This window comes from Chaetodon trifascialis, chromosome 13 (assembly GCF_039877785.1).
Source record: "Chaetodon trifascialis isolate fChaTrf1 chromosome 13, fChaTrf1.hap1, whole genome shotgun sequence".
In the NCBI taxonomy this organism is placed as follows: domain Eukaryota; kingdom Metazoa; phylum Chordata; class Actinopteri; order Chaetodontiformes; family Chaetodontidae; genus Chaetodon; species Chaetodon trifascialis.
In genome coordinates, this window is record NC_092068.1 from 11,554,505 (window position 1) to 11,577,682 (window position 23,178).

General features: G+C 42.2%; 2 protein-coding genes across 4 annotated transcripts; one reads left to right on the top strand and one right to left on the bottom strand.

Moving 5' to 3' along the window:
* Nucleotides 1–466: 466 nt before the first annotated feature.
* tmem87b (transmembrane protein 87B) lies at nucleotides 467–10,079 on the top strand. Of its 3 annotated transcripts, none has more exons than XM_070977953.1 (19): nucleotides 467–653; nucleotides 1,533–1,593; nucleotides 1,684–1,775; nucleotides 1,869–2,003; nucleotides 2,073–2,126; nucleotides 2,225–2,402; nucleotides 3,231–3,292; nucleotides 3,509–3,692; nucleotides 4,142–4,241; nucleotides 4,349–4,442; nucleotides 4,809–4,891; nucleotides 5,977–6,074; nucleotides 6,154–6,212; nucleotides 6,313–6,416; nucleotides 6,503–6,576; nucleotides 6,690–6,760; nucleotides 6,908–6,960; nucleotides 7,064–7,094; nucleotides 7,791–10,079. In XM_070977953.1, exons 1-19 carry the CDS (start codon nucleotides 498–500, stop codon nucleotides 7,830–7,832), a joined length of 1,731 nt encoding a protein of 576 aa, XP_070834054.1. In that variant the 5' UTR covers nucleotides 467–497; the 3' UTR covers nucleotides 7,833–10,079. The 3 variants fall into 3 exon arrangements, with proteins under 3 accessions (XP_070834054.1, XP_070834055.1, XP_070834056.1); XM_070977954.1 differs by lacking the exon at nucleotides 4,809–4,891 and adding an exon at nucleotides 5,126–5,197 and having other exon boundaries at nucleotides 5,966–6,074; nucleotides 6,693–6,760; XM_070977955.1 differs by lacking the exon at nucleotides 4,809–4,891 and adding an exon at nucleotides 5,126–5,197 and having other exon boundaries at nucleotides 483–653; nucleotides 5,966–6,074.
* A 2,127-nt stretch (nucleotides 10,080–12,206) lies between these two features.
* LOC139341308 (fibulin-7) lies at nucleotides 12,207–22,851 on the bottom strand. The gene is made up of 8 exons (XM_070977783.1): nucleotides 22,548–22,851; nucleotides 21,108–21,270; nucleotides 18,517–18,693; nucleotides 16,419–16,544; nucleotides 16,182–16,319; nucleotides 15,405–15,542; nucleotides 14,865–15,003; nucleotides 12,207–13,417 (listed from the first exon to the last, which is right to left on the bottom strand). The coding sequence occupies exons 1-8, from the start codon at nucleotides 22,623–22,625 to the stop codon at nucleotides 13,045–13,047; spliced, it is 1,332 nt and encodes a 443-aa protein (XP_070833884.1). The 5' UTR covers nucleotides 22,626–22,851; the 3' UTR covers nucleotides 12,207–13,044.
* Nucleotides 22,852–23,178: the final 327 nt, after the last annotated feature.

The window sequence follows — 23,178 nt, forward strand, 5'->3', positions numbered from 1 at the left end:
CAAAATTGGAACATTCAAATAAATACCAGTACCTTGAAAACTGCTTTTGTACAGTCTTCAGTTAAAGGAATCAAAGTGGGTCAAGGTCACTGCAGAAGTTTAATTGATAAGGGAAAGATAAGGAGCAGCTACTTCACTCACCAAAATAAAAACCAGTCCAACCTCAGACCAGAACAGGTGTGACTGTTCTAGTTTTTCCAGGATGGCGAAAGAATGGCCCGCCTTACACTGCCTCTAATTGGCTAGTAATCATTGCCTTCGTTGTTGGATTGGTTACAGTTAGGCACGAGGACGTAAGGTTTATGAGTGAGGAGTGATGATTAGCTAGGATTGGGGTAGGAATATCAGTGTAAGCCAGTCAGAGGCAGAGTAGGGAGCGGCAAGCCTTCGCTACCCAAGGAAATAAAAAATATTACTTTACAGGTAACGTCACACAGACGCTCTGTCTTAGCTGTTGCGTTCAGGGCGCCTCCTACAGGGGAGCGTTCAAGACCGCAATGAACATGGCCGCTGCAAACAGGATGAGGACGTGGAGCTGTCCGACAAGAGGGATTTTCTATCCATGGGCAGTCCTATTTGTAATTTTACTTAGTACCATAAATGTGGCTGTTGCAGCACCGGAAACAGGGCTTTGGAAAATCACAGTTGTAAATGTGAGTATCTTACTGGAAATACTAAACCTGCTGGATAACTGCAGTAGCAGCTAGCTAACATTAGCTACATTAGCCCTGTTATGCGCGTTCGCTGTCAGCTGTGAGTGTGATGACAGACGAGTTACCTGTCCTGCGTAAATGGTATCGCGTTAACCGGTCTTTACCGCCACTTGCTATCCTGAGCAGATTTAAATAAAGTGGGCCAACTGAAAGAGCAGAGTATGTCGTTAGCTAGTCAGCACTTAGCCTTGTAAAGAGAGGTTGATTTTCTTTAAGGTTAGCCATTGGCTAACTAGCTGGTTTCACCCTGAGACAGTTGTCCAAAGAGTCTTTGCTAGTGAGCACCCAAATATAGATATTTGTCTAACCGTACGATTATGTCTTGACCAAGACTTGAGAGTTCAAATCCCAGTCTGAACTAAACTTATCACTAAAAACATCATAAAATTTGAGTTGCAGCCAAGGAGCCTCGTGTTTATTAGTGTTAAGGCACATTCCCCAGACTTGATCCAAAGAGGACTTGCCTTAATCAATAATTTAAGTATTCAGAAGCTTCAAGTTCCCTCCGTTGTTGTCTCTGACTCTAGATCCAGTTGCAGTGTTAGGTGTGCTGAGGGTCACCAGCCTGTCACTGAACTCGTACCGACAGACACATTCACAGCCACGTTTATGATTCACCTGATTCACAGGTCTTTTCCCTATTCACGATCACAGAAAGAGTCCAGGTTGAGTGGGTTTGAACCCAGGACAGTATTAACAACGGTGTCCCTCTCCCGCCTAAATGATTAATCAGTTCACCTAACTTATTATATATTAATTGATAAGAAAAGTAATCCTTGGTTCCACTCTATCTCATAAACTTTATTTGCTAAACCACAGACATCAAGACCACTGCTGTTAAGGAAATCCATGTATAAAGACACTGACATTGAATTGAAAGGTAAGACATGGAATATGTGCTCCTGACCTATCTTAAAACTCGTGCCCATGTTTGTCCCTTGTGCTCATCATCACTTATGTCTTCTTTTAGTTGTGTCTTTTGGCTGTCCTGAGAAGGTGGCCTTCACTATTCAGTGGTATTTAAAATACTATCCGTGTCACAATGAATTCAACAATATTGAAGTAAGTACATGAGTCCATACGCACAATCTGACAGTCCTTCTCTGTCTAGGCTTGATTGTACATGAATGCTGAATTGTGAGTTATTGTCTGTAGGAAATGTATGACAGAACACCTCTGAGTCGTGGGGAGAGCCTGGATCCAAATCCCCTCGGACAAGGAGAGTACATCGAACACCAACACGGGCCTTTAACATGTGACAATGGAAAGCGCTCCTTTCCAATGCTCAAAGTAGGTGACACACTTGGCATCGTGGCATTCATTGTCTCTCGACATCCAGTAACTCTCCATATTTTTCAGAAAGCCAAGGCAGACCCACGTCCAGTCAGTCCACCTATTAAGGGTGAAATTATGGTAAGAAAACAGAAAAAAGTGCTTTCAAGGAACACAATCTGTCTCAATTCAGTGTTTTTTGAAGTGATAAACACTGTATTTTGTTTGTAATATTGCAGGAAGTAAAGGACACCAGATGGCTCACTGAGGAGTATGACGACAGCAGTAGCAGCAGCATGAGGAACGGCAGTTTAAATATCAAAGACAATGTCATCGCCACCACGTGGAAGGATGGGCCTTACCTGCTGGTTGTTAAGTTTGTGACCAGTCAACAGGATGTCAGCTGGAATTTAACCGGTGAGATTTTACATGATGAACAACTAATGGACTGTGTGACTGGCTTAGAGCAACACTATCACCCCGTATTATTTCACTCAACATGGACATGCTGTTGAAAGCATTGATTGATCGAAAAGTCGGCCAGAATGGTGCATTAATGTGTGGAAATGACTTCCCTAATCTGAAGCTGCCTCATAATTGCGAAACTTCCTGCAGCCGACAGTGAAGTGTCAATTTTCAAAACCAAGAGAAACATTTATCAGTGACTGTTTGCATGCACACCAATTTTCCACTGTTATTACGAATTTTACGATGTTCCAGATTTCATGTGGGTCATGTAAACACCGCATTCTGTTTGGATGTTCCGAACGTAGCATTTTCCAATTAAGACATGTGGGATGTGCTGATATTATTTGGATTTTAGGAACATTCTTTGGATGTGTATACTTTATGCCCTGCCTTGCCAACAGTTTGGAAGGCTGTGGTCAAGGTGTGTGCACAAAACAATAGCCCACATTTAAGGTTTAAAGGAGAAACACAGCTACCTTTAAACATTATGAAAGACTTGAATATCAGCAGGTTTTGGGATCGGTGCAAATATCACAACTCCAACTGTTTCAAGAAGGTGGTTCAATGAATGAGAAAGGGAAGCTGTGTTCGTTTATGGGAATATGCACGGCTGCATGTAAATTAAAACATTAGCAGGAAATACATTTTCATTTGCCATGTATGCAGAATAGTTGGAATATTTTTTGGTATAAGGGCATAAAAGGGAATATTTTGGGCAAGTAAATGTAATCAATGTGTTTGCTTCACTCGTCTCATGTCTGCATTTTGTTTTTCCAGTTCATGTGGTGATGAAAGGCAGCCATGGCTACATTTCTATCACAGAATGGCCTCTCATGATTGTAAGTAGATGAGTTAAGGAATCAGTTTTTCTGAATTATGTCAGAACCATTAATCACCCATTTCTAAAATAAATGCCTTCGAGCCTCATTATATTCAAGTGACCTGATTAAGCAATAGTAGATGTTTTTGGATGACCCGTCCTCATGTCTCTAGTTAATGAAGAGAAACTGCTTTCATATGCGTTTATACACTAATCCCTCACTCTGGCTTCACAGTTCTACATGGTGATGTGCATAGTGTACATCCTGTACGCCCTGCTGTGGTTCATCTGGGCATCGTGCTACTGGAAGGATCTGCTGAGGATCCAGTTCTGGATAGCAGGCGTCATATTCCTGGGGATGGTGGAGAAGGCTGTTTTCTGTGCGGAATATGAAAACACCAACGCTGTTGGCTCTGCTTGTGAGTGTCTACAGATCAGTCACAAAATACCTTTTACCTTTTTCACGTGTTTGCTTTGACTGTGGTCAGAGGTATTATGTTTTCAGATGGTCCGTCCGTCTGCATTGTCGTCACCACAGGCTCATTTGTTTTGCTGATGTTGAGCCTTAGGTGATTGTCGTTGCAGCATGTGATGAAGCTCTCTATCAGTCCTTTGTACTCCTCTGTAAAGATAATCCCTAAGTGAAGACAGCTTGTTTCTCACTGGAATCATACATGTCAATATAGTTATAACTAAAGTTATAACCAAAAAAGACACCTAATAGCTTTTATTAAGTCCCTTCAAAGTCCTCAGTACATGCATTATATGAGTCTGACCAGACGTGGATGTAAAAGTAACTTTACTGGTTTGCTGAGTTGTACAACCACAAGGTGGTAATTCTAGTTCTTCCTGTTGCTGCTGCCTTTAGCTCCAGGTCTGTTGATTTTCGCCGAGCTGGTCTCTGCCCTCAAGAGGACTTTGGCTCGATTGCTCGTCATCATCGTCAGCCTTGGCTATGGCATTGTAAAGTATGTCAGCATTTATCTGCACACACAATCACACAGCTACTTTATTGTTTGTTGTAAAAACCCAAATGATTGTGCAAACAAAATCACGTGATCCACTTCCGTTTTAGGCCTCGACTGGGGACAGTAATGCACAGAGTTGTGGGGCTCGGCATCCTCTACTTTGCCTTTGCTAGCATTGAAGGTGTTCTGAGGATTACTGGGGTGAGTTATGTTCTATGATTTATTTATTTATTTCTATTGAGATTGGATGTTAAATTGTAATTGAAATTGACAAATAGTCATAAAATCCTCAAGATACTGACAATGAGTTGAATCAGAGGAAAGTGATTAATTACGATTATTCAATGGTCAAAAGTGAGTTTGAATAAGATTCTGATGATCAGTGACTTGGACTCATTGTTTCACCTCTGATGTCTGTTTATAACCTGACATGAAAGATAATCAAGAGTTAACTATTAAAGCTGCACGGTTTGTTTTCACATTGTGTTTTGAAGTAAAACTGACATCACTGTTTGTGCACTGTTTGTGTGTGCATTTTCTTGATTTGTTGGGTGGGCAAAAATCAAGGGTCGAGACAATGGCCCTGTGCTCATTACAGAGATTGTTCTGGCTGTGTGTGACTCCTGCGCCATCTGGTTCATATCCTTCCAGTGTATACCCGAACCACCAATCACAAAGTGGACAAACCTGTTAATTAATGGAGTGTTTTTAAGTCGTCTTTCCTCGTGGGTTGAATGATTTGGTATTTTCTTCTCTGCTCTTTGGTGAACGGTTCTATATTTTACTGCCGATGCTGCCTTTTCATTTCCCATCCTATCTGTGATTTTTCCACATCTCTCTTGCCTTCCTCGTGTCCTGTGGTCCTGCTCTGTCCTCCCTTCTAGGCGAAAGACTCTGACTTGGCCCTGCTGGCCAGCATTCCCCTGGCTCTGCTTGACTCCTCTCTGTGCTGGTGGATATCCTTTTGTGCACTTAAAACCTATCCCTGTGTGGTTCCCTTCTGCCCTTCACCTCCTTCCCATGAGCCCAGATTAGACCAGGAGAGCTTTATCTGCAGCTGTCTTATTCCTTACCCACATGATTAGCAGTATAAGAGCAGTTAAACTGCAAATTGGTGGGTTGACGGTTTAACTGCTCTTAACATCCTCCATCACCACTGCTTCTTTTCTTGCACAGTCAATCCCAATCAACATTTTTAAGAAGTTCCTTTTAACAGACAGTAACCTCAAACAGAACCATGAACACGCACAGATGGATAGCCATCTGCCTCGACCGGTTGGCGAGAGAGAGCGAGAAATAAGACTATGAACAATAATAATAGTGTATCATAGTATATATTCGTATATTTTTCGAATATGTATTTAATAACAGTAGAGATATGACTCATCATAATGACAGTTGCCGTGGCTGTCATGCAGGAATACAATAGTAGGTGCAACCATGATCCACAATCTACGCGCCATCATGATCCATGGGAACCTGCGAGACGATAAAGCACGAGGACTCAGGGGAAGAAGCCAGCTTAGTAACGTGCATTAATGGGACATAGTTGGACATAGTTGGTAGTGTGCGCCTAATTAGTTGGATTGTATAAGACTGTGTGATTGCGAAGAAATAAGGCACAACATGGACATTAACTACAGTATCACACGTAGCGGTAATAAGGCCCCATTGATGAATATGTACAGTTTCTGTGGAACATGTTTACCTTGACTGCCACTAACATCTTTGTCAGCCTGGCACAAACCATCAAGACTCTGAAGCTGAGGAGGAACCCCGTCAAGTTGTCTCTCTACAGACACTTTACGAACACGTTAATATTTGCTGTCGTCGGTAAGTGGCACAACTTTACTTTCAGTTTGCACACAGTGGAGTGAGTTTGTGTCTCAAATCTCGCCCTTTGCTCCCTCAGCTTCCATCATTTTCATAGGCTGGACAGCGAAGAAGTTCAGGCTAGCAGATTGCCAGTCTGTGAGTATCATTTGGCATATTCATATTTGTAGTAGTGTAGTAGTAAAAAATATTTTTAGTTGGCATTTTATTGATAATCACACCTGTTTTTGTGTGAAAGGATTGGATTGAGCTGTGGGTGGAAGACGCTTTCTGGAGGTTTTTGTTCTCTGTCATTCTGCTCGTCATCATGTTTTTGTGGAGACCATCTGCAAACAACCAAAGGCGAGTAGTACGTTAGGACTGTTGAATTCACCAACACGTTTTTCTTTCACTTATTGGTATTTGAACCACTTCATTTATACCCACAGGTATGCTTTCACGCCTCTCATTGACGACTCTGACGATGAGGAGATTGAGGAGTTCATCGCCTCTTCAAACATTGGTACAGTAACATCATGGGAGTCTTACTTTCACCTGTAACATTGCAGAAATTCAGCGTCTAGTATTCTTGTAATATTTATTTTTCTTCCCTGTGTGTGTTTTTTCTCTTCACAGCAGATGGCATAAAGTTGAGGGCATCGAAAAGTGAGGCAAATGGCACAGTGAAGCCCGCTGAAACAAACCCAGTCAGTAACACAGCTGCACACCTCGTTTGAATAATATTGTATTCTATAATTAGCTGTCCAAGTTTTGGAAATGCTGCTGTACAGGTTTCACATAGTTCAGCAGATGGCAGCATTTACTTTTTTCATCTTGTTTTTCTGCTTGTCCAGGATGAGGACTTGAAGTGGGTGGAGGATAACATTCCTAGCTCTCTCACTGATGTGTAAGCATCCCATCACATTTGTATTTATTACTCCAGCAAGGTGTTTTCAAATAAGACGCGTGATTCTAACAGAGTCTGTCTTTGGTCCTGTTTGTCGCTGCAGAGCTCTACCAGTCCTGCTGGACTCAGATGAGGTATGTGTCACTTTCTAATCTTCAAAACAGAATTCACACAAAATTATTTTTCTAACCAGAGACGGTCAGTCTAGATATGTGGAGATGAGCAACTTTCAAAAACACTAAAAGAAATGCCTTCGGTACCTACATTGAAATGAAATGAATACATGTGCTCTGCCAGAATCCTGACAGCTTGACAGGCTGTCAGACTTGATTGACAAAATGTCTTTGTGTCTCTCTGGCATCAGCTGTTTTTGCTTGGGAGATGCAGCTGTAGTCATAGTCTTGATCAGCATGATATCATAAATGTAGCCATGTGCATTGAAGTGCACTTAAAGCCCCTTTTGCAAGAGTCACCTTTTCAAAATAAGTCAGCCGGAGATCAACTTCTAGAGGTAAAATCTGCCACTGACAGCTGTCATTTCAGACTGTAAAATGACAAACGCAGGTTAGAAATGAGAAGCCTGCTTCTGACCCATTGTTTTAGTGATCACAAAGAATTTCGAATGGTGAAGTTGACACTGTTAACGTTGTGAACTGCTGTGTAAAAATTGAAAGTTTGACAGATTTATCTAAGGGTGGGCTGTTCTCTCCAGCCTGAGTAAGAACAGGCAATAATATTGATTTTCAGGGGGATTTCTGTCTGAAAGCGAACATTATAACTTGATGCTCCATATAAAAATGTATTGTTCATATTTGCATATTCTTTCCCAGGAAATCATGACGACCAGATATGAGATGTCAAAGCTGGAGTGAGGCAAAGCCTTTGCAGCCATCAGCTGACATGAAGGGAGGACATAGAAGCTGTCCCTGACTCTGTAGGAGGGTTTTCTCCAGGATTTCCAGTCAGGTGGTGGTGGTGGTGGTAATGGAGGAGTGCCATTTAGCTTTTCAGGGGATTTCCCTGTTCGGTTGCTACTATGCAGGGTGGAGCAGGCTGCAATTTAGGGGGATCTCTGCTCATGTCCTCATCTGCTCAAGAGCAAAGGACTCTGCCAGAGGAAAACTGTCTTTTCACTGACCAACTGGTTCACTTTTTCCAAAGAGAATGTTTCATTTATATTAAGTGCTGTATTTATTTCTGTTATGTTCGTGTGAATTTATTTTAGCGGAGAGTTAAAGGTCCAGTGTGTTGGATTTAGTGACATTTTGCAGTAAGGTTGCAGATTGCAGCCAGATGAAAACCCCTCTCCTCACCCCTCCCTGACCAAGTGTGCAGGAGAACCTACCGTGGCCACGAAAGGCCCTCTCTAAAGCTGGTGTTTGGTCTTATCAGGGTTACTGTAAACATCCTAAGGTGATGTAAATACAATGATTCTTATATTGAGGTGATGATACACTCCTGAAAACATACTTATGAATATTAGATTGGGTTTTTGTCGTATTCTGCCAGTAGATCCCTCTAAATCTGACACACTGGTCCTTTAAGAACACTGGGCCTCATGCGTGAACATACTCTCAAATATACATTAAGAGTCTTTTAGAGGGTTTCTAGACATTATTGCCTGGTTTCAATAAAATAAGATGCTTATTTATCATGGGGAAAAATAATTAAAAGTACTCAGCTTTCAGTAATTAACATCAAAAAATGATTTATCTAAGCTGGTGTTTGCACCAGAAGAGAGTGAGAATTTGACTTCAATGTGTTATTGATTCAATTCAAACAGGATCTCTATAAATAAATACATTATTGTGAAGTTCCCAAAAGTTATGGAGTACAGTAAACATTTCCATGTGACTGTGTCTGAGGTACGCTCTTTTTGTTGCCCAAGACAAGAAAACTTAGAAAACTCCAACGCAGTGATGCCGAGTAGAACATTTGCACTTTGAAGGTCGAAGCTGTGCCTGCATGTTCTTCTTGTATGAGGCCTAATCCGTTCAGGTAATTGAGAACAACATGTACGAAAGTGTCATTCACGTCTCACGTTGAAGCCACCCGGCATCCCCAGTATTGGTGTGTGAATGAGGTCGAGAGGGACGAAGCACAAACAGGTGAATTTGTACAATTGAAATTTGCGTGTATCTGGGGTCAATAGTGTAGAATTGGGGTTTTCTGTCATGTCTTGAATCTACTGTACATGTGTGTCTTCTGAAATGAGGAGCAATATACTGTATGTTTGTTAATATGGAGATCATTATTTATTTGTGTTTCAAGTGTACTTATAAGTTGTTGAAATGTATGAGTGTGTTCACCCGTGTTTACTCTTTGGTGTGTTTACAATGTGTGCTTCCATGTGTTTTTGTAATGCATCGGGCCCTGAACAATCTCACAATGTACTAGGCTTACAGCAACCTGCGGCTTGTTTCTTATTCCCATTTTTGCCTTCTGTGCTGATGAAATCGTTGTATTGGATTCACAGAGACCTTAATATCATCCATGTTCATCCAAGAAGTCTTAATACATTTAGATTTTATTTTGGAAATGGCTGGCCTGGTGTGTTCGTCAGTGTCGTGTTAGAGTCGGGGCACTGTTATTGTCTTCATGTATGTTGTCTTGAGTAAATGTAACAGCAGGACTTGTAATCTTATCTGTCTGGGCCATCCCATATTATGACGCATTAGATGCAGTATGTGGTTAGCACGAGCACACGCTGATCACTTTGGTTCATAATGTCACTGCTCCTTTTGTTTTTGGGTTGGAAGCCTGGAATAATCGTGCTTATGATGGCAAGCTGTCCTTTTGTTATATAAAACTGCAGACACCTGCAGTGGACCTCGATTACTTGTACAGATGGGTTTTTGGCTGATTCCAGTTATTTCATAATTCCGCAGGTGAAAAGGTCTCTGCAGAGAATGAGTCTTTTTCCTTTTTTTTTTTTTTTTTTTGTCTTTCAGGGGTGTCAAAGAACCAGGCTTGAACTTTTCATACCAGCAGTTTTCTTCTCTCTTCCTTCTCAGGAAGTCTGCACACCCAGATTAAAGAACGAATCGAATACAAGAGATTGTTTCCTGATCGACGATTTTCAGTATTCGTTTGTTAATAAAAATGCATATTTGACTAAGGATGTGATTTTGCGACATCACTCAAAACCTGTTTCTTTTTAAAGCTGGTTTTCGAACGTCAGATTCAAGAGGAAATAGAAGAAACTGTTGAATGAATGGGCGATTGTGAGGAAAATTATGATGAACGATAATGAAACACAGAGACTGAAGCATTGAGAGGCTGAATGAAGCCCTGTTGCCGAGTTTTCTCTCAAGCCATCAGCCTTTAATAGGCTTGTTACTAAGAGGGCTGAAACAACATAAAATACACAAACAGCCCAATATCTTGACATTCAAGTTGTTTTATGGAGACCAAACTTATTAAACCTTTGAAATTAATGGTACACCTTTATACCAGGTGTTCGGGCTAAAACACAAGTATCAGAGACCCCCACATTAAAGAAGACAGTTTCAGCTTAAAATATCTGAGTGTTACATCTGAGCAACCTGCAACATAATTCATTCAATTTTTTTATGACCCATCACACATGAATGTTCTGTCTGAGCTGATAATAAGAGTGCATCAAGCAGTATAATATATGGATAAAGCATGCCATTATTATGGCCTGAAATGGCAGATTATAGGCCACTTCAAAGCCAGAGCCAAAAGCAAAGGGACACGCAGCCTGCTTTCCTATACTCTCACATATTTGTGGAGTTCCTCCAAACATTTATCCCACATGAAAGATGATCCACAGGCGACCTCTCCCCCCTCCTGGATAATAAAAGTAGAACAGAATTCCTCCACAGTGTCTTTCATTGTGGACTAACCCACCAGCAACATGCCTCTTTTCTGTTTTCATGGAGATCCACAGATTTAAGGTGTTTCGACTGAGTGACTTATGGTTCTGTGCTTAAATAGGTAAAGTTAAGAGACGTTGTAGGAGGACACTGTGTGTACTGGAATTTCAAGAATTTATGATGTGGAGATTGTTTCCTCTGTTTTGGGGAAAAGGTGCATGTGCTTTTTATAGGTGGCTTGTGACCAGGAGCTTTATAGACCCAACCACAAAATAATAATGCACTCTCGTCCTGCAGTAACAAAGCAGATTACTGAAGCTCAAAGCACAACTTTATGCTCTTTTTTAGTCAGTGTTGCTGAGTTTTTACTTGTCCCGTTTTGGTACTGTGGGTTTCCTGTATTTTGCCGAATGTCATGATTTCTGAGATTTGTCCAATTGCCACAATTTTGCTATTTTTGTGCCCATTTCAGCCAGAAGCTCAGCAGTGACAGTTAAGGCACAGGGAACTTGCATCAGTAAAGTGGAACCGTGATCACAGACATTTCCTTACCACCATTACAAGACATTTACTTTAAGTTTCACAAACACAGTATAAGCTTCCTCATATTGGTATTCACTGCAGGCCACTGCATCTTTGTGTGTCTACTGTATATGTCACTACTATTATGGTTACTCAGCAAATGGCCCGTGTTATGAGGCTCAGCACTCTCCAGTTGTCTCTGGTGATATCCTTCCTCCTCGGAATGGATGAAACATGTGAACATCAAACAGCTGGAGGAGCGTGAAACAAAGGCTGCCATGTGAGCGCTCCTGGTACGCTTACTGAAGGAAGTGACGCCTGCCATTAAAAGGCACACTGTCATTTTCAGAGCAGTGTGTTCCGTCAGGGCTTGTTTTTTGATTCTTGCCATCCACCCCTCCTCCTCCTGGAAGCATGCAGCTCTTCTGGCTCCTTTTATTGCAATGTAAACCCCTGGATGGAGACGTGAAGGAAGTTAAGAGAACACATGTGGTGAACATTAGCCTCTTCTTTCTCTGACAAATAGACACACAGAGAGATGTTTTTGAAAACGTGACAGCTAAACCTACTGTTCCTCGTATTCAAGTCAAATAGAAATACCGCGATTCTTGTTTCTGAGACATGAAAAACACTGCTTTGACTTGTATTGTCTTTGAACTGCTGCCCCAGGGGTCATCTTATAAAACACATTCTTTCTTTCCAACTTTTCATCCATTCGGTCAGATAAGTTTTTACAGCCATCCAGCGTTCATTTATCACCTGTGCCATGGTTTAAATTTCGCTCATTAAAATTCACTCATAATGGATGTAGAATGAAAACAAGCACTGCCACAGGGACATTTAATACCACACTGTTCAGCATCAAGCAAGGTAGCTCTAACAAATACTGAAATGTTGGACTGACTTTATTTCAGTTATGTAAAGACAATTAAAATTCCAGATAAATTGTGTAGTGCATTGGCAAGCTTGCCAAATCATCCATGATTTAGAATACAATGAGGCTATTTCTGGGTAACATACAGAATATGAGTAATAGAGGAAAAATGCCCAGGTACAGTACTGCATCTACTGTTAAAAACAACTCCCTTAGTATAATGAATGGTGCCCTAAACAGGGCGAGCTAGTACAAAAACCCCAAAACAAATATACAGTATATGATGGAAGATAAACATGTGGCATACAGTATGTTACAATGTAGAAACCAGCAATAATACTTCCAATAAATTAGAGCCATGGGAGCACTAATGTCTTATAGGGATTTATCATCAATAAAGCGAAGGCAGTGCATCAGCCCCGGGGCCTGACCCTGAGCTACACAGACATGATCTATGATGGACATAATAATAGAAACACAAAGCAACAGCAATGACAAAAGCAGGTGTCTGTCCCTCCCAACCCATTCATTATGCTTTTGTTTAGCTAGTTTTCATGCATTCAAACACTCTCAGTCAAACATCATCAGTCAAAGCATACCGACACTGTTTAAAGAAGCATCTATGATGTTTTCTGCCATATATTGTTACTCATAATATAACTGTTACATATCGGCTCGTCACTCTGTCACTCTTTTGGTAATTTGGCCACTGAACGAATGCTGGCCTCAGCTCAGACAAATGACCTGGGGATGAAGAAACAGTATGAGTAAACTCAGTGCCCATCACACACTCTTCCTTGTTCCTCTTCGCCTTTCTGTCTCTAGTCTTCCTCCTTTGCGAGCTCACTCTCAGAAGTTGTAAGGTGAAACCAGAACGTGGACCCTGGCCACATGCTTGGCCTGAAAGGTGCGGTCGCTGTACTCGGACATGTCCACATCAACGCTGATCTCCTGCGGCCCACGCAGCTGCTGGACCAGTATCAGCTCACCGGTCTGTCTGTCTGAGCGTTGCATGACGAAGATGCCTCGGGAGTTTCCACCCACTATGCCGAAGCGCAGGCTGTCCGGCCCGGTGCGCCCTGGGGCGGCGGCGGTCGCCATGCGGAACAGCGTGGCAGGCGTCTGCGGGTTGGAGGGCAGAGACAGGTAGTGGAAGGACACGGTCTTAGGAGCCAGGTGGCAGGAGCGGCTGTCCATGGGGCAGGGGTTTCTCTCACACTGGCTGCAGGAAAGAAATGCAGCAAATACCTATTAGGCAACGCAAAATGTGTGCTGAACATTTCTCACGTAATGTGGTCATTTTGTCATTTTTTCTGAGATCTCCCAGACGCTGTCTCGCCATCATCTGAAATTTGTTTTAATTTCCTGCAGCTGTGAGTAGCTATTTCCTTTTAGCGCTGCATTGTGGGACAGACCAAAAATAAAGTGGAATTGCACACTGACGATTAAACCCATACTTAATTCAGCCACTTCACGGTGAATGCATTACAAACTCAGACCCTGCTTAGCATGAGCATGTACGATGAAACAGGGACATTGCTACTGTCTCATTCGATTTGCCGCTCTCTCCCTTGTTACAAGTGTTTTCACAAACATTAATTCATCCCCTTTGCTGGCAGTGGAGCACAAGTTTACCACGTTGATGGTTCAGTAGCAGCAGACAGAGCTTTGCTTCATACTCTTAAATGAGGCAGCTTGCTGGTGACTGGCAAATGGAGAGATGGGAGTTGTAACGTCTCCAAACATTTGGCCAGGACATAGATGTTCTACATGGCTTTAAATTTAAAAAAAAAGGTCACATAGTGAAGTTCTGCTGAGTATGCAGGCTCTTCGTCAGGAATGATTTGCTTCATGGTGACATAGCTATAACCACAACTCTTATTTTTTATTGTCATCACTTGCATTGGTTATGATATCATTGAAATGATGCAATTAAGTCTGATGGGAAAAAGAATCTCGACCAGCCAGATGATCACGCAAATCAGCGATTCTGCCAGATTATCTTGTATGAAGGTAAAACTTAAAGTAAGTGCACCCAGCAAATGATAGTCTCTCACTGCATGCGACTACAGCAAGTACAGCAGGTCAAAGTTGAACCAGGATGCTTGTTGGCAAACTGTGATGGATGTTTATGGCAGCTTCAGTCATGGCTTCATCTGCAGCCTGCTCTGCCCAAGAAGTTTGATTAACTTGGTTGTTAGTGATATTGCTGCCTTGCCAGATCTCAGCAGTTGTCATGGCGAGTGTAATGTTGTTTCCACCAATAGCAATGATGGCCAAAACCACCAAAATACTTTCCAAGATTTCTGAAACCTGAGTTTCTCTTGAAGTATTTTAGGTTACCTTGCTCAAGTGCACCTATTCAATGATAGACCTTTCTTAATGCAGATGCATGTATTTTGACCTCTTATTGTGCATTCTGAGTCACTGGCATGGATTGTTGGCACACCTGAACACAGCAATTGTCAGTTTAAATGGTGCTTTTCTTGCTATTACAGGTCAAAATATCTGCCAGGAGCCCATTAGTGCCTCACGGTTGGGTCTGACTTTGTGTACAGATGGCCATTTGAAAGTTGATGACCATTTCCTACTGAAACGTGGAGGACGTGATCCCGGTTTGTGTTCTTCTACAGCTTTTCACTGACAAACGTTGGGGTGTATCCACTTACAAGGGAGATGTCTTGACATAGCTGATGTTGCCATGAGAACGGGGGCACTCTGGGTTGACACACTGAAAGCCTCCCCCTGTGTTGATACAAGTTGTCCCGCGGCTACAGTTGTGCTGCTGGCTTAAACACTCGTCCACATCTGGAAGACAAAACAGCGAAGGTATGTATGAATGAGAATCGGGAAGAGAGACTTGCCAGACAGACTCCCTGCTTCCTGGTTACCACAGGGCGAGCAGGGGGTGCTGTGCTGTGATTGTTTATTTGGTTTTTTTGTAGTTTAGTCTCCCGCAAACGCCTCATGTCCTAAAGAAGCCTTCTGCCGGGAAAGGGTGAGGTCATTCATTCCGCTGGCAAGCATCGTCAACTTCAGGGGTGTAAATGAAAGTGGGCTGACAGACACCTCTGCAGAGAGTGAACGCTCCGCTGTTAAAGGCGCCCCGTCTTTCTAAATCACAGGTATTACTCTCTGGAGCTGCAGCCAGATCGACAGCCAGGGCCCCGTGAATGAGGCTTTGTCCTCTGCTCCCTCTTGTCACTCACCCTCACAGCTCCGCCCGTCTGGGAGCAACTTGTAGCCTTTGGGGCAAGAGCAGTGGTACGAGCCTGGGACGTTCACACACTCATGGATGCACAGCTTCCCTCCTTGGTCCAGCCGGTACACTTCACACTCATTTACATCTGTGGCGAAACAGAAAAGGAAATGGATGTACGTGCCTGCTTTAAACATGCGTCACATAACCAGGCCAGGGCACTGTGCATATAAGAGTAGCTATGAGGGAGGAGATAGGGACATAGGTAATGATATACCTCATACACACTGTTTAGTTTACAACACACTGAGGAACCAAGGAATGTTGTGTCTTTCTCTCAGGCTGTTGTCAGTATTTAGGTGCCTTAGTATTGCCCTTTGAGAAACCTGGACATCAACACAGTTGGAGCAGCTGCATGAAAACTCCCATTTCAAAATGTTACTCAACAAACTACACCTTAAAACCAATTGGACTGTGACCTAAACGGATGCTAATCAGATTGTGACCTCCCGAGAGGATTATCTTGTTTGTCACAGACTGGCTCCACACATTACTCTCATTTGTAACCATATTAATCACTAGAGCAGCAAAAGATCCAGGTATTCGGGGATCTTTCCAGCAGTAAAGCCTCTATAACATCTGCTATTTGCCCTGCTGAGGTGTCGTTGAGCGGGGCGCCAGCTCGAGGGAACTGCTCTGTAGCTGACCTTGCTTCTCTGTGAGGAGGAGCAGCAAAAGGAGAATTTCCCCGCAGGGATCAATTAAGTAGCACATAATTACAGCTCACCCTGACAGATGCTGTTGTCAGAGGTGCCACTCATGTGAAAGCCCGCATCGCAGCTGCAGTGCTGGGCTCGGTTCACTTGGGCACAGCGAGGTCTCCGGCTGAATGCTGGATCATTCATAACACTCCACTCAGGTGGCGCTGCATTCGGGGAGAAAATATCAAAGCTGAAGATCTGTGCTGGACACAATGTTAACATGCACATGAGTAGATTTCAGACGTTCCTTTCGTGGTGCTGACCTGTCTGGGTTTGGTGCTGGCAGTGAGAGCCACTCCAGTTCTGGGGGCAGGTGCATTTGTACTGGTTAACACCTTCTACACAGGTGCCTCCATTCTGACAGGGATTACTTGCACACTCACTTATATCTGTGGGAAAAAAGGAGAATGATCCCTATCGTTAACTTGTTGAAAAACACCACAGCAAAATCATCTGCAGCCCCGTTCATCAAACAGCATAAGCGATGGTAAAGACTGGGTCCTGTTTGAAATGGTGGTTTCACTAAAAAGAAAGAGTATGACACACACGGAAGTCCTTTTATCACCCATCAATAGACTCCCTTTACCATCTGTAAGGCCATTTACCATCCATCCACTGAGGGGCAATGAGTGTCCACCCACTTTGATAACTGATACTTAAGACTGAGAAACTGCCTGGTACTGTCATTATGGGCACAGCATGTCAGCTGTGAGTCAGTGATGCCCTTTTATTTGTTCCATTTCTGGAAAAGTAATACTTATCTTGACGAAATTTAATGGAGGCTATCATTAAAGTGTAATTCAATAAAATCCATCTGCATCTTCAAAGTTAAAAGTGCAACTTGTTGGTCTCTATGTTTTACTCATATCTTCCTGCGTAGCTATGTGAAACACATCAGAATAAAGGCACATTTGAAGGCTTTTCCACTCAGCAAAGCCAACAGTTGTGAAGTATCTTGTTCAACGCCTTCTTAACAAGTTCCCATAAAACAATTCTCAGTTACAGAAATTCTACTCAAGTGTTTCTATGGCCTCCACCTGGACATGTGCAGACTGGTATTACTGTAAATGCCTCTCACTGTGAGTAGATGTACAGTAGGGTCAGGAATGGCCAATACTGAAATGCAAAAAGGAGCTTGGTAAAATACTACTGAATTCATACTGATATGTATATAGTTGAGATTCATTCAGTCACCCACTAATATTAAGTCTTATTTGTAACTTAAAGCTCATCAAACCGCGGCTGAGAAGATGCTTAACCTGTGTAAAATGATCTGACACTCTAACACGGCTCTAAAATGTGTTCTGCCTGCCAAAGTTCGGACACAAGTGGACAAACAGCCTTATGATCTTTGTTGGTGTGGTGAGCTCTGAGAGTTGTGCAGATGTTCAAATCATGAAGCAGCTTCTGCTCTTTGAGCTCCAGCGCTGAGGCCACAGTATAGGCTACTGGATGACAACCAGTCCCTTTAATGTTTATTTGGCTTCCCCAGGGGCCACCACAGGGTCATAACATGAAAAGGCCCACTTCTCTCTGCTAGATATTTTTAAACTCTTCCTAACTTTAAGGTTTTCACACTCAGTCAATACTGCTTTTTAAGCATGACTAAATTTAGACCTCTTGCGCTGCGCTGAAAAACATGAACAGGGATAATACTGTGCAGAGTCAAGCCTTCTCATGTTGTTCTAGCTGTGAATGTCAATAAACGTATGCGCATGCCACTTGGAATTTTTGGAAGAGAGCCACCAGTGCAGTCTGAAGGAACTATCAATAGCATGCTTTGCATACTTCTGTGCTATCAGACCATGGTGTGGGTATAATGTCTGGACCTAACCCCGTCCAGTGGGACTGCAGTCAAAGAACCAGGGAAACATGAGCAAGAGACCGGGGCTTTATCTTACAGTAGCTAAACCACTGCTGGAGGGAAGGCACCCCACAGTGGAATGCAGTACAGGTGTTTTTCTGTGTTCAGAGACATTTAATGCCATTTTAACGAGGGCTTCATTCAGTACGCTGTGGAGATCCAGCCACTCCAAAGAATGGCTCTTTTCTTTGTTTGTTATCTGTGTACGTGCGAGGAACTCAGTTTGGCCTCTGGGGCTGCTGTCCCTTTCAGCCCGGCATTCAGACTCTGCTGAGCCAAGGTTGCCTTAAATGGGTGTGGAGATTTTTGCTCAGCAGTGAATACTGCACAGACAAACATTGCACCAAATCTTATATAGGCAGTACTGGATGCATGTTTGCATGTGGAGAAAGTCATGGGGGTGAAAAGCTCCTAATCCTGTGATGAAAACATACCGTAGCTGAAGTGAAACTGCAGTCCTCACCTGAATCAAACAGAACACTTGGTCAAAGGCTCACCTTTACAGAGGGCACTGACGCCGGTCCAAGTGCCATTGTCCCGGCAGACACGTGTGGCAGAACCAACGAGATGGTAACCTTGGGAACAAGTGAAATGGACCTCATGTCCAGCAAAGTACTTTGAGCCAAACTTGGTTCCATGAGCGGGGGCTTCCAGAGAGGGGCAGGTGGTGGGAGCTGTGGGAGAGAGAAAGAGAGCACGAGAGAGAGGCTGGTCACATGTGGAGTAAGCCTCCCGACATCCTCTGGCATTCTCTGCCTGGGGATATACACGTGTCACTGGGCAGTGCGGAGCCTTCGTGGGAAAGGACGGTTCAAATGCCTCATTTACAGTCAACCAGCACAGGACCGGCCATTTTCATTCGTCAGAACTTCACCAGCAGCCAAATGTTTTGCTACGCAGCATGGTCTGGAAAGTTTAACGCTTGCATAATGTATAACATAATTACATTACACAACATTATGAATGGATTACATTGTGATCTTTCATGAGAATCGTATGTTTCATCCAGCTCGAATTATGAGAAAATGTTTCCATTCTTTCAACCACAAATGTAGACTGCTGTAAGATACTGTCAGTCTCTCATGGCCAGACCTCCATCAAGTCCAGCTCAGGTTTGTATAATGAGAGCCCACTGTACCTTTTTCTGACCAACTTTTTGTAAGTTTGAGCTTGATGCCACAAGGAGCTAACTGTGCGTAATATGGTTTTTGCATGTATTGTATAAAGGGAAACCTATACTTCAGAGTAGACTAACTATGTTTAATTCTACTATAATAATTAAATCATTAAACTATATCTCAATAAAATGTATGTGGACTGTTGGATCTTCATTCTGATTTAAGCAGGTGGTGCTGTAATTTCACTTTCTTCTCTTCATTTTGTTGAGCCTTTATTGCTGTAAATGTAAAATATCAGCTTTGTCCTGTCTTGCCAAGTACTCTCCACAGAGTTATGGACTGCACTGGTCCATCACTAACAAATTGGCCTTAGTGTCTGCTGCCAAACAACACAATTCCACAGATCCACTTCCCTGTCAAGTACCCAGCTCTGTAACCGAGATGGCCCTGCACTGCAGTATGAATATATAATCCCATAATGGAAGAAGCCATATCTGGCTCTCTGGTTAACGAAATACTGTTTGAAGATCAACTTCAAACAATTGAATGTTCCCTAAAATGTTGTAAATTAAATACGCTGGAATCTGAACTGAAAGATTATTCAGTGACTTATTGAACAAAGCCTCAGCCACATCATGCATGTATGTGAAACTTCATACAGTGTGGATTGTAAATCAAATTAATACTCATTCAGGAAGCGTTTTCACCAAAAATATGTCCAAAGGATCACGGAGTAAATGACTTCCAATTTTACAGCCAACCATATGCTGTGTGTTTACATGATCAGTGGAGCAAATGCAGACACGTCTTCTGTATTTTTGGCAGTCTCTCATCAGATGTATTGATTTTACAGCAAGCACATAAAAAAAATGCTTATTTAGTACGACTATAAAGTCTATTTAATATAGTTACTCACCATAAAGTAATATCAGGATGACATCCACCAGACTATCTTTAAATCAACATAATCAATTGTTTTAAATGGGAAACTTGAGGACTTCTACCACAGCCACAACAATTGCATAAATATGGAATAAATATCTTCAAATATGTAACACACTTGTCCTAATACACCACTCAATGATTTCTTCAAAATCTGTGTCAGTTGTTTAAGATTTCTTCCAAAATTATCTGAACCAAATGGTCAAAGAGCAGAGAATGGTAGAGTATATGTAAATAAAAATCATGCCTCTGTGACACCACACATTGACTGATTTATTTACTTCAGCAATTAGATGCATGTTTATGATAATTACATCCTACCAAATGCCATGATCCAGTCTTATTGTAAAATGGCAGATAGAACAGAATGTAATCATTTCTTGCTCAATACAAACATGTGCAGACGTCAAACAGCCAGAATAAGCTCAAAACACCTGTTTCTGTGAGTGTGTGTGTGTGTGTGTGTGTGTGTGCGTGGCTTTTAAGTTATATAATTTCTTTATGTAAATGAATACAATTTTGTAATTTAGTTATTATTAAGTAAATTTTAGATTAATTAAAATACTACTACTAATAATAACAATTATAATTATGGTGGGTAACTTAATTCTGACAGTAAAAAGTTTGATCTATCATCATCTACTGTGTAGGAGAACAAGTTGATGAAGATGATGGTAGAGGACAAAAGACCTTTTTCACAGAAGAGATGTTGGCATGTTACAGAGAGAAAAGAAATAATAATGAATGAATGATGACTGAATTCCATTCAGCTCCTTCAGTTTCAGGCTTCTTGTATTGTTCCCAGTGGCTCACTGTCACACTGGCATGGCTTACTGGGACACTTGAATAGAACGGAGCCATTGTTAATATTACTAGCAAAGCCTGCGCTTTACTACAATGACAAATGTGAATGTCTGCCGTGAAAAAGGGAGTGTGAAGATGAAAATGATGATGACTGTGATGACGGACATGAAAGCTAGGGCGGTGTTAGAGCTGGTGTAGTGCGCCGTTACCTGTTCAGTACTCACCAGCTGACTGGTCTGCTTGAGGCAGCTTGGAGACGGAGTTCTGAAGCGTTGCCAGCTTTGACTTCATGATCCTGAGGCCCTCTGTAAACCGCATCTCCTGGCCTTTCAGAAACTTCTCCATTTGACGAAGGACCCCCACCACCTGGTGCTTATCCATGCACGTCTGTGAATAGAGCACGAGCACCATGAGCAGAATTAAGAGTTATAAAAGAGTCTTGGCGAAACATTTCGCCGTGCGATGACTTTCCAACCAGAAAACGAGCACAGGAATAAAGGTTAGCTCAGTTTAACGCTCATAAAATATAAAACATGAGCGGTGAACAAACATTAATGTGCAGCTGTGGAACATGATGTAACTGAAACTAAATCCATCTTATTGGTGGGCATATGGTTGTTACGGTTACAAAGTGTTTTCATTGATATCAAATTACATTATGTAACACTGACAAGACCTATTAGTGAGATGGGAGACATTTTACTGTACTTGTATGGTACACTAACTCACCATGGTTTCTTTCACTTGCTTTCCTCTATTTTCCATTAGACCTCATTGCACTCTCATGTGAGATATCCTGGGCATACCATCTCTCTTCTTCCCTCCCTCACCCCTTTTGTCTTACTACCACAACTCCAGTGGCAGACACAGCTGGACAAAAGCTGTCTGGCAGATGTCAGAGGGACCTAAGTCCAAAATGCTGTTCCTCTGTATATTTTGCATGGCGGTAGGACGGCACATGCTCATTGGATAAACCTGAATGGGCAGACTCAAAAATAGCATGGGTGCCACTAGCAGTTACTTGAGGGGGAAAGCTTGTCAAGCCGTTACAAGGTTCCTCAGGGAAAAGTGCCTCTAATCCTTTCAGGAGGGTTTATTAATCACATGCTCGTTGGAACAGTTTCTCTGTGCAGCATACCTTGGATTCCTGCACTGGCATTTGGTGGGCTTTGTACAATAACAAGCTTCAATACATTTAAATTCATTGTGCATATGGTTTGGACCTGTGCAGTAGTTAGGCAGTGTTGTGCTCCCTTTACCTGCCCCAGGCAAAGGGGAAATGCCACCAGCTGAAAAGACATGAGAGGACTCATATCCGGATGCTACAATGATTTTTATTAATATTATTATTTATTGCAGAAAGTATCAATATCTCCAGTGGAAACTGTTGACTGCTGTGATCACAAACCTGGTAAAACTGAAAATGACACAAAAGCCTAATATATAATACAAGATAGATGAAATGGTGAAAATAATTAGATTATTTGTTAGGGTGACTTTTTCCATGAAATGTATATGAATATTTCTAGAATAGGCCCGTTTGGTCACATGTTGAGGTTTCATATAGCTGCACACTTTATTGAGCCAGTTCGTCCAGGCAGCAGATCCTCTTGGACAATCAAGCCGTTGTTGCATTAAACTAATCTAAAGTAAACTGTTCTTACCTGAACGGCAGCATGACCACTGTGGACGGCTGTCAAACAGAGCAAAAGCAAACACCTGCGTTGGAAAGACAGAGCCATCTCTGAAAGTCCAGTGACAATGAAGTAATACTGCTCGTTCTCGTTTAGAAGCCTTCTTTCTTTTTCTTTTTCTTTTTTTTTTATGGTGCTTCGAAAAAATCCAAAAAACAGTGATCTCTTGTGAAATTTCGTCCCCTGGTTTCAAGAGTTTGGATGATGATCATCAGTCATCAGGTGTCTGAGGCAGAGACGCGCTCCCGTCTCTTCAGATGCACTCGGAAAGTTTAGCTTCCAAGCTCTGCACGCCACCTAGGTTTCCTGCAGCAGGGATCCCTCCCACTGAGGCACTCCCCAACATTTACACGTTTTTTTCTCTTAACATCTCTGTGGCAGAAAAGGAAATTTTACAAAATAGTGAAAGTCAGATATCTGACAAGTTGCACGAGTATAATATTATTAGTATGTTAGTTATGCTTGTTACCACGGTCATTAAAAGTCAAAATAATTCTTTATTTTTCTTCCAAACTCAAATGAATGCATTGATCATCCTCAGTTTATTATGATGTTCATTACGAAACAGGTTGCTAACCGCACGTGATCTCTGATTGACTGA

Excerpts from the sequence above, each read along its gene's own strand:
- tmem87b (XM_070977953.1), top strand. The coding sequence starts at position 498 with ATGAACATGGCCGCTGCAAACAGGATGAGGACGTGGAGCTGTCCGACA. Across the intron at positions 1,776-1,868 it reads ATGAATTCAACAATATTGAA|GAAATGTATGACAGAACACC; the intron begins GTAAGTACATGA and ends TATTGTCTGTAG. Across the intron at positions 6,761-6,907 it reads AGCCCGCTGAAACAAACCCA|GATGAGGACTTGAAGTGGGT; the intron begins GTCAGTAACACA and ends CTGCTTGTCCAG.
- LOC139341308 (XM_070977783.1), bottom strand. The coding sequence starts at position 22,625 with ATGGCTCTGTCTTTCCAACGCAGGTGTTTGCTTTTGCTCTGTTTGACA. Across the intron at positions 21,271-22,547 it reads GTGGTCATGCTGCCGTTCAG|ACGTGCATGGATAAGCACCA; the intron begins GTAAGAACAGTT and ends CTCTATTCACAG. Across the intron at positions 15,004-15,404 it reads AGACGGGCGGAGCTGTGAGG|ATGTGGACGAGTGTTTAAGC; the intron begins GTGAGTGACAAG and ends TTTGTCTTCCAG.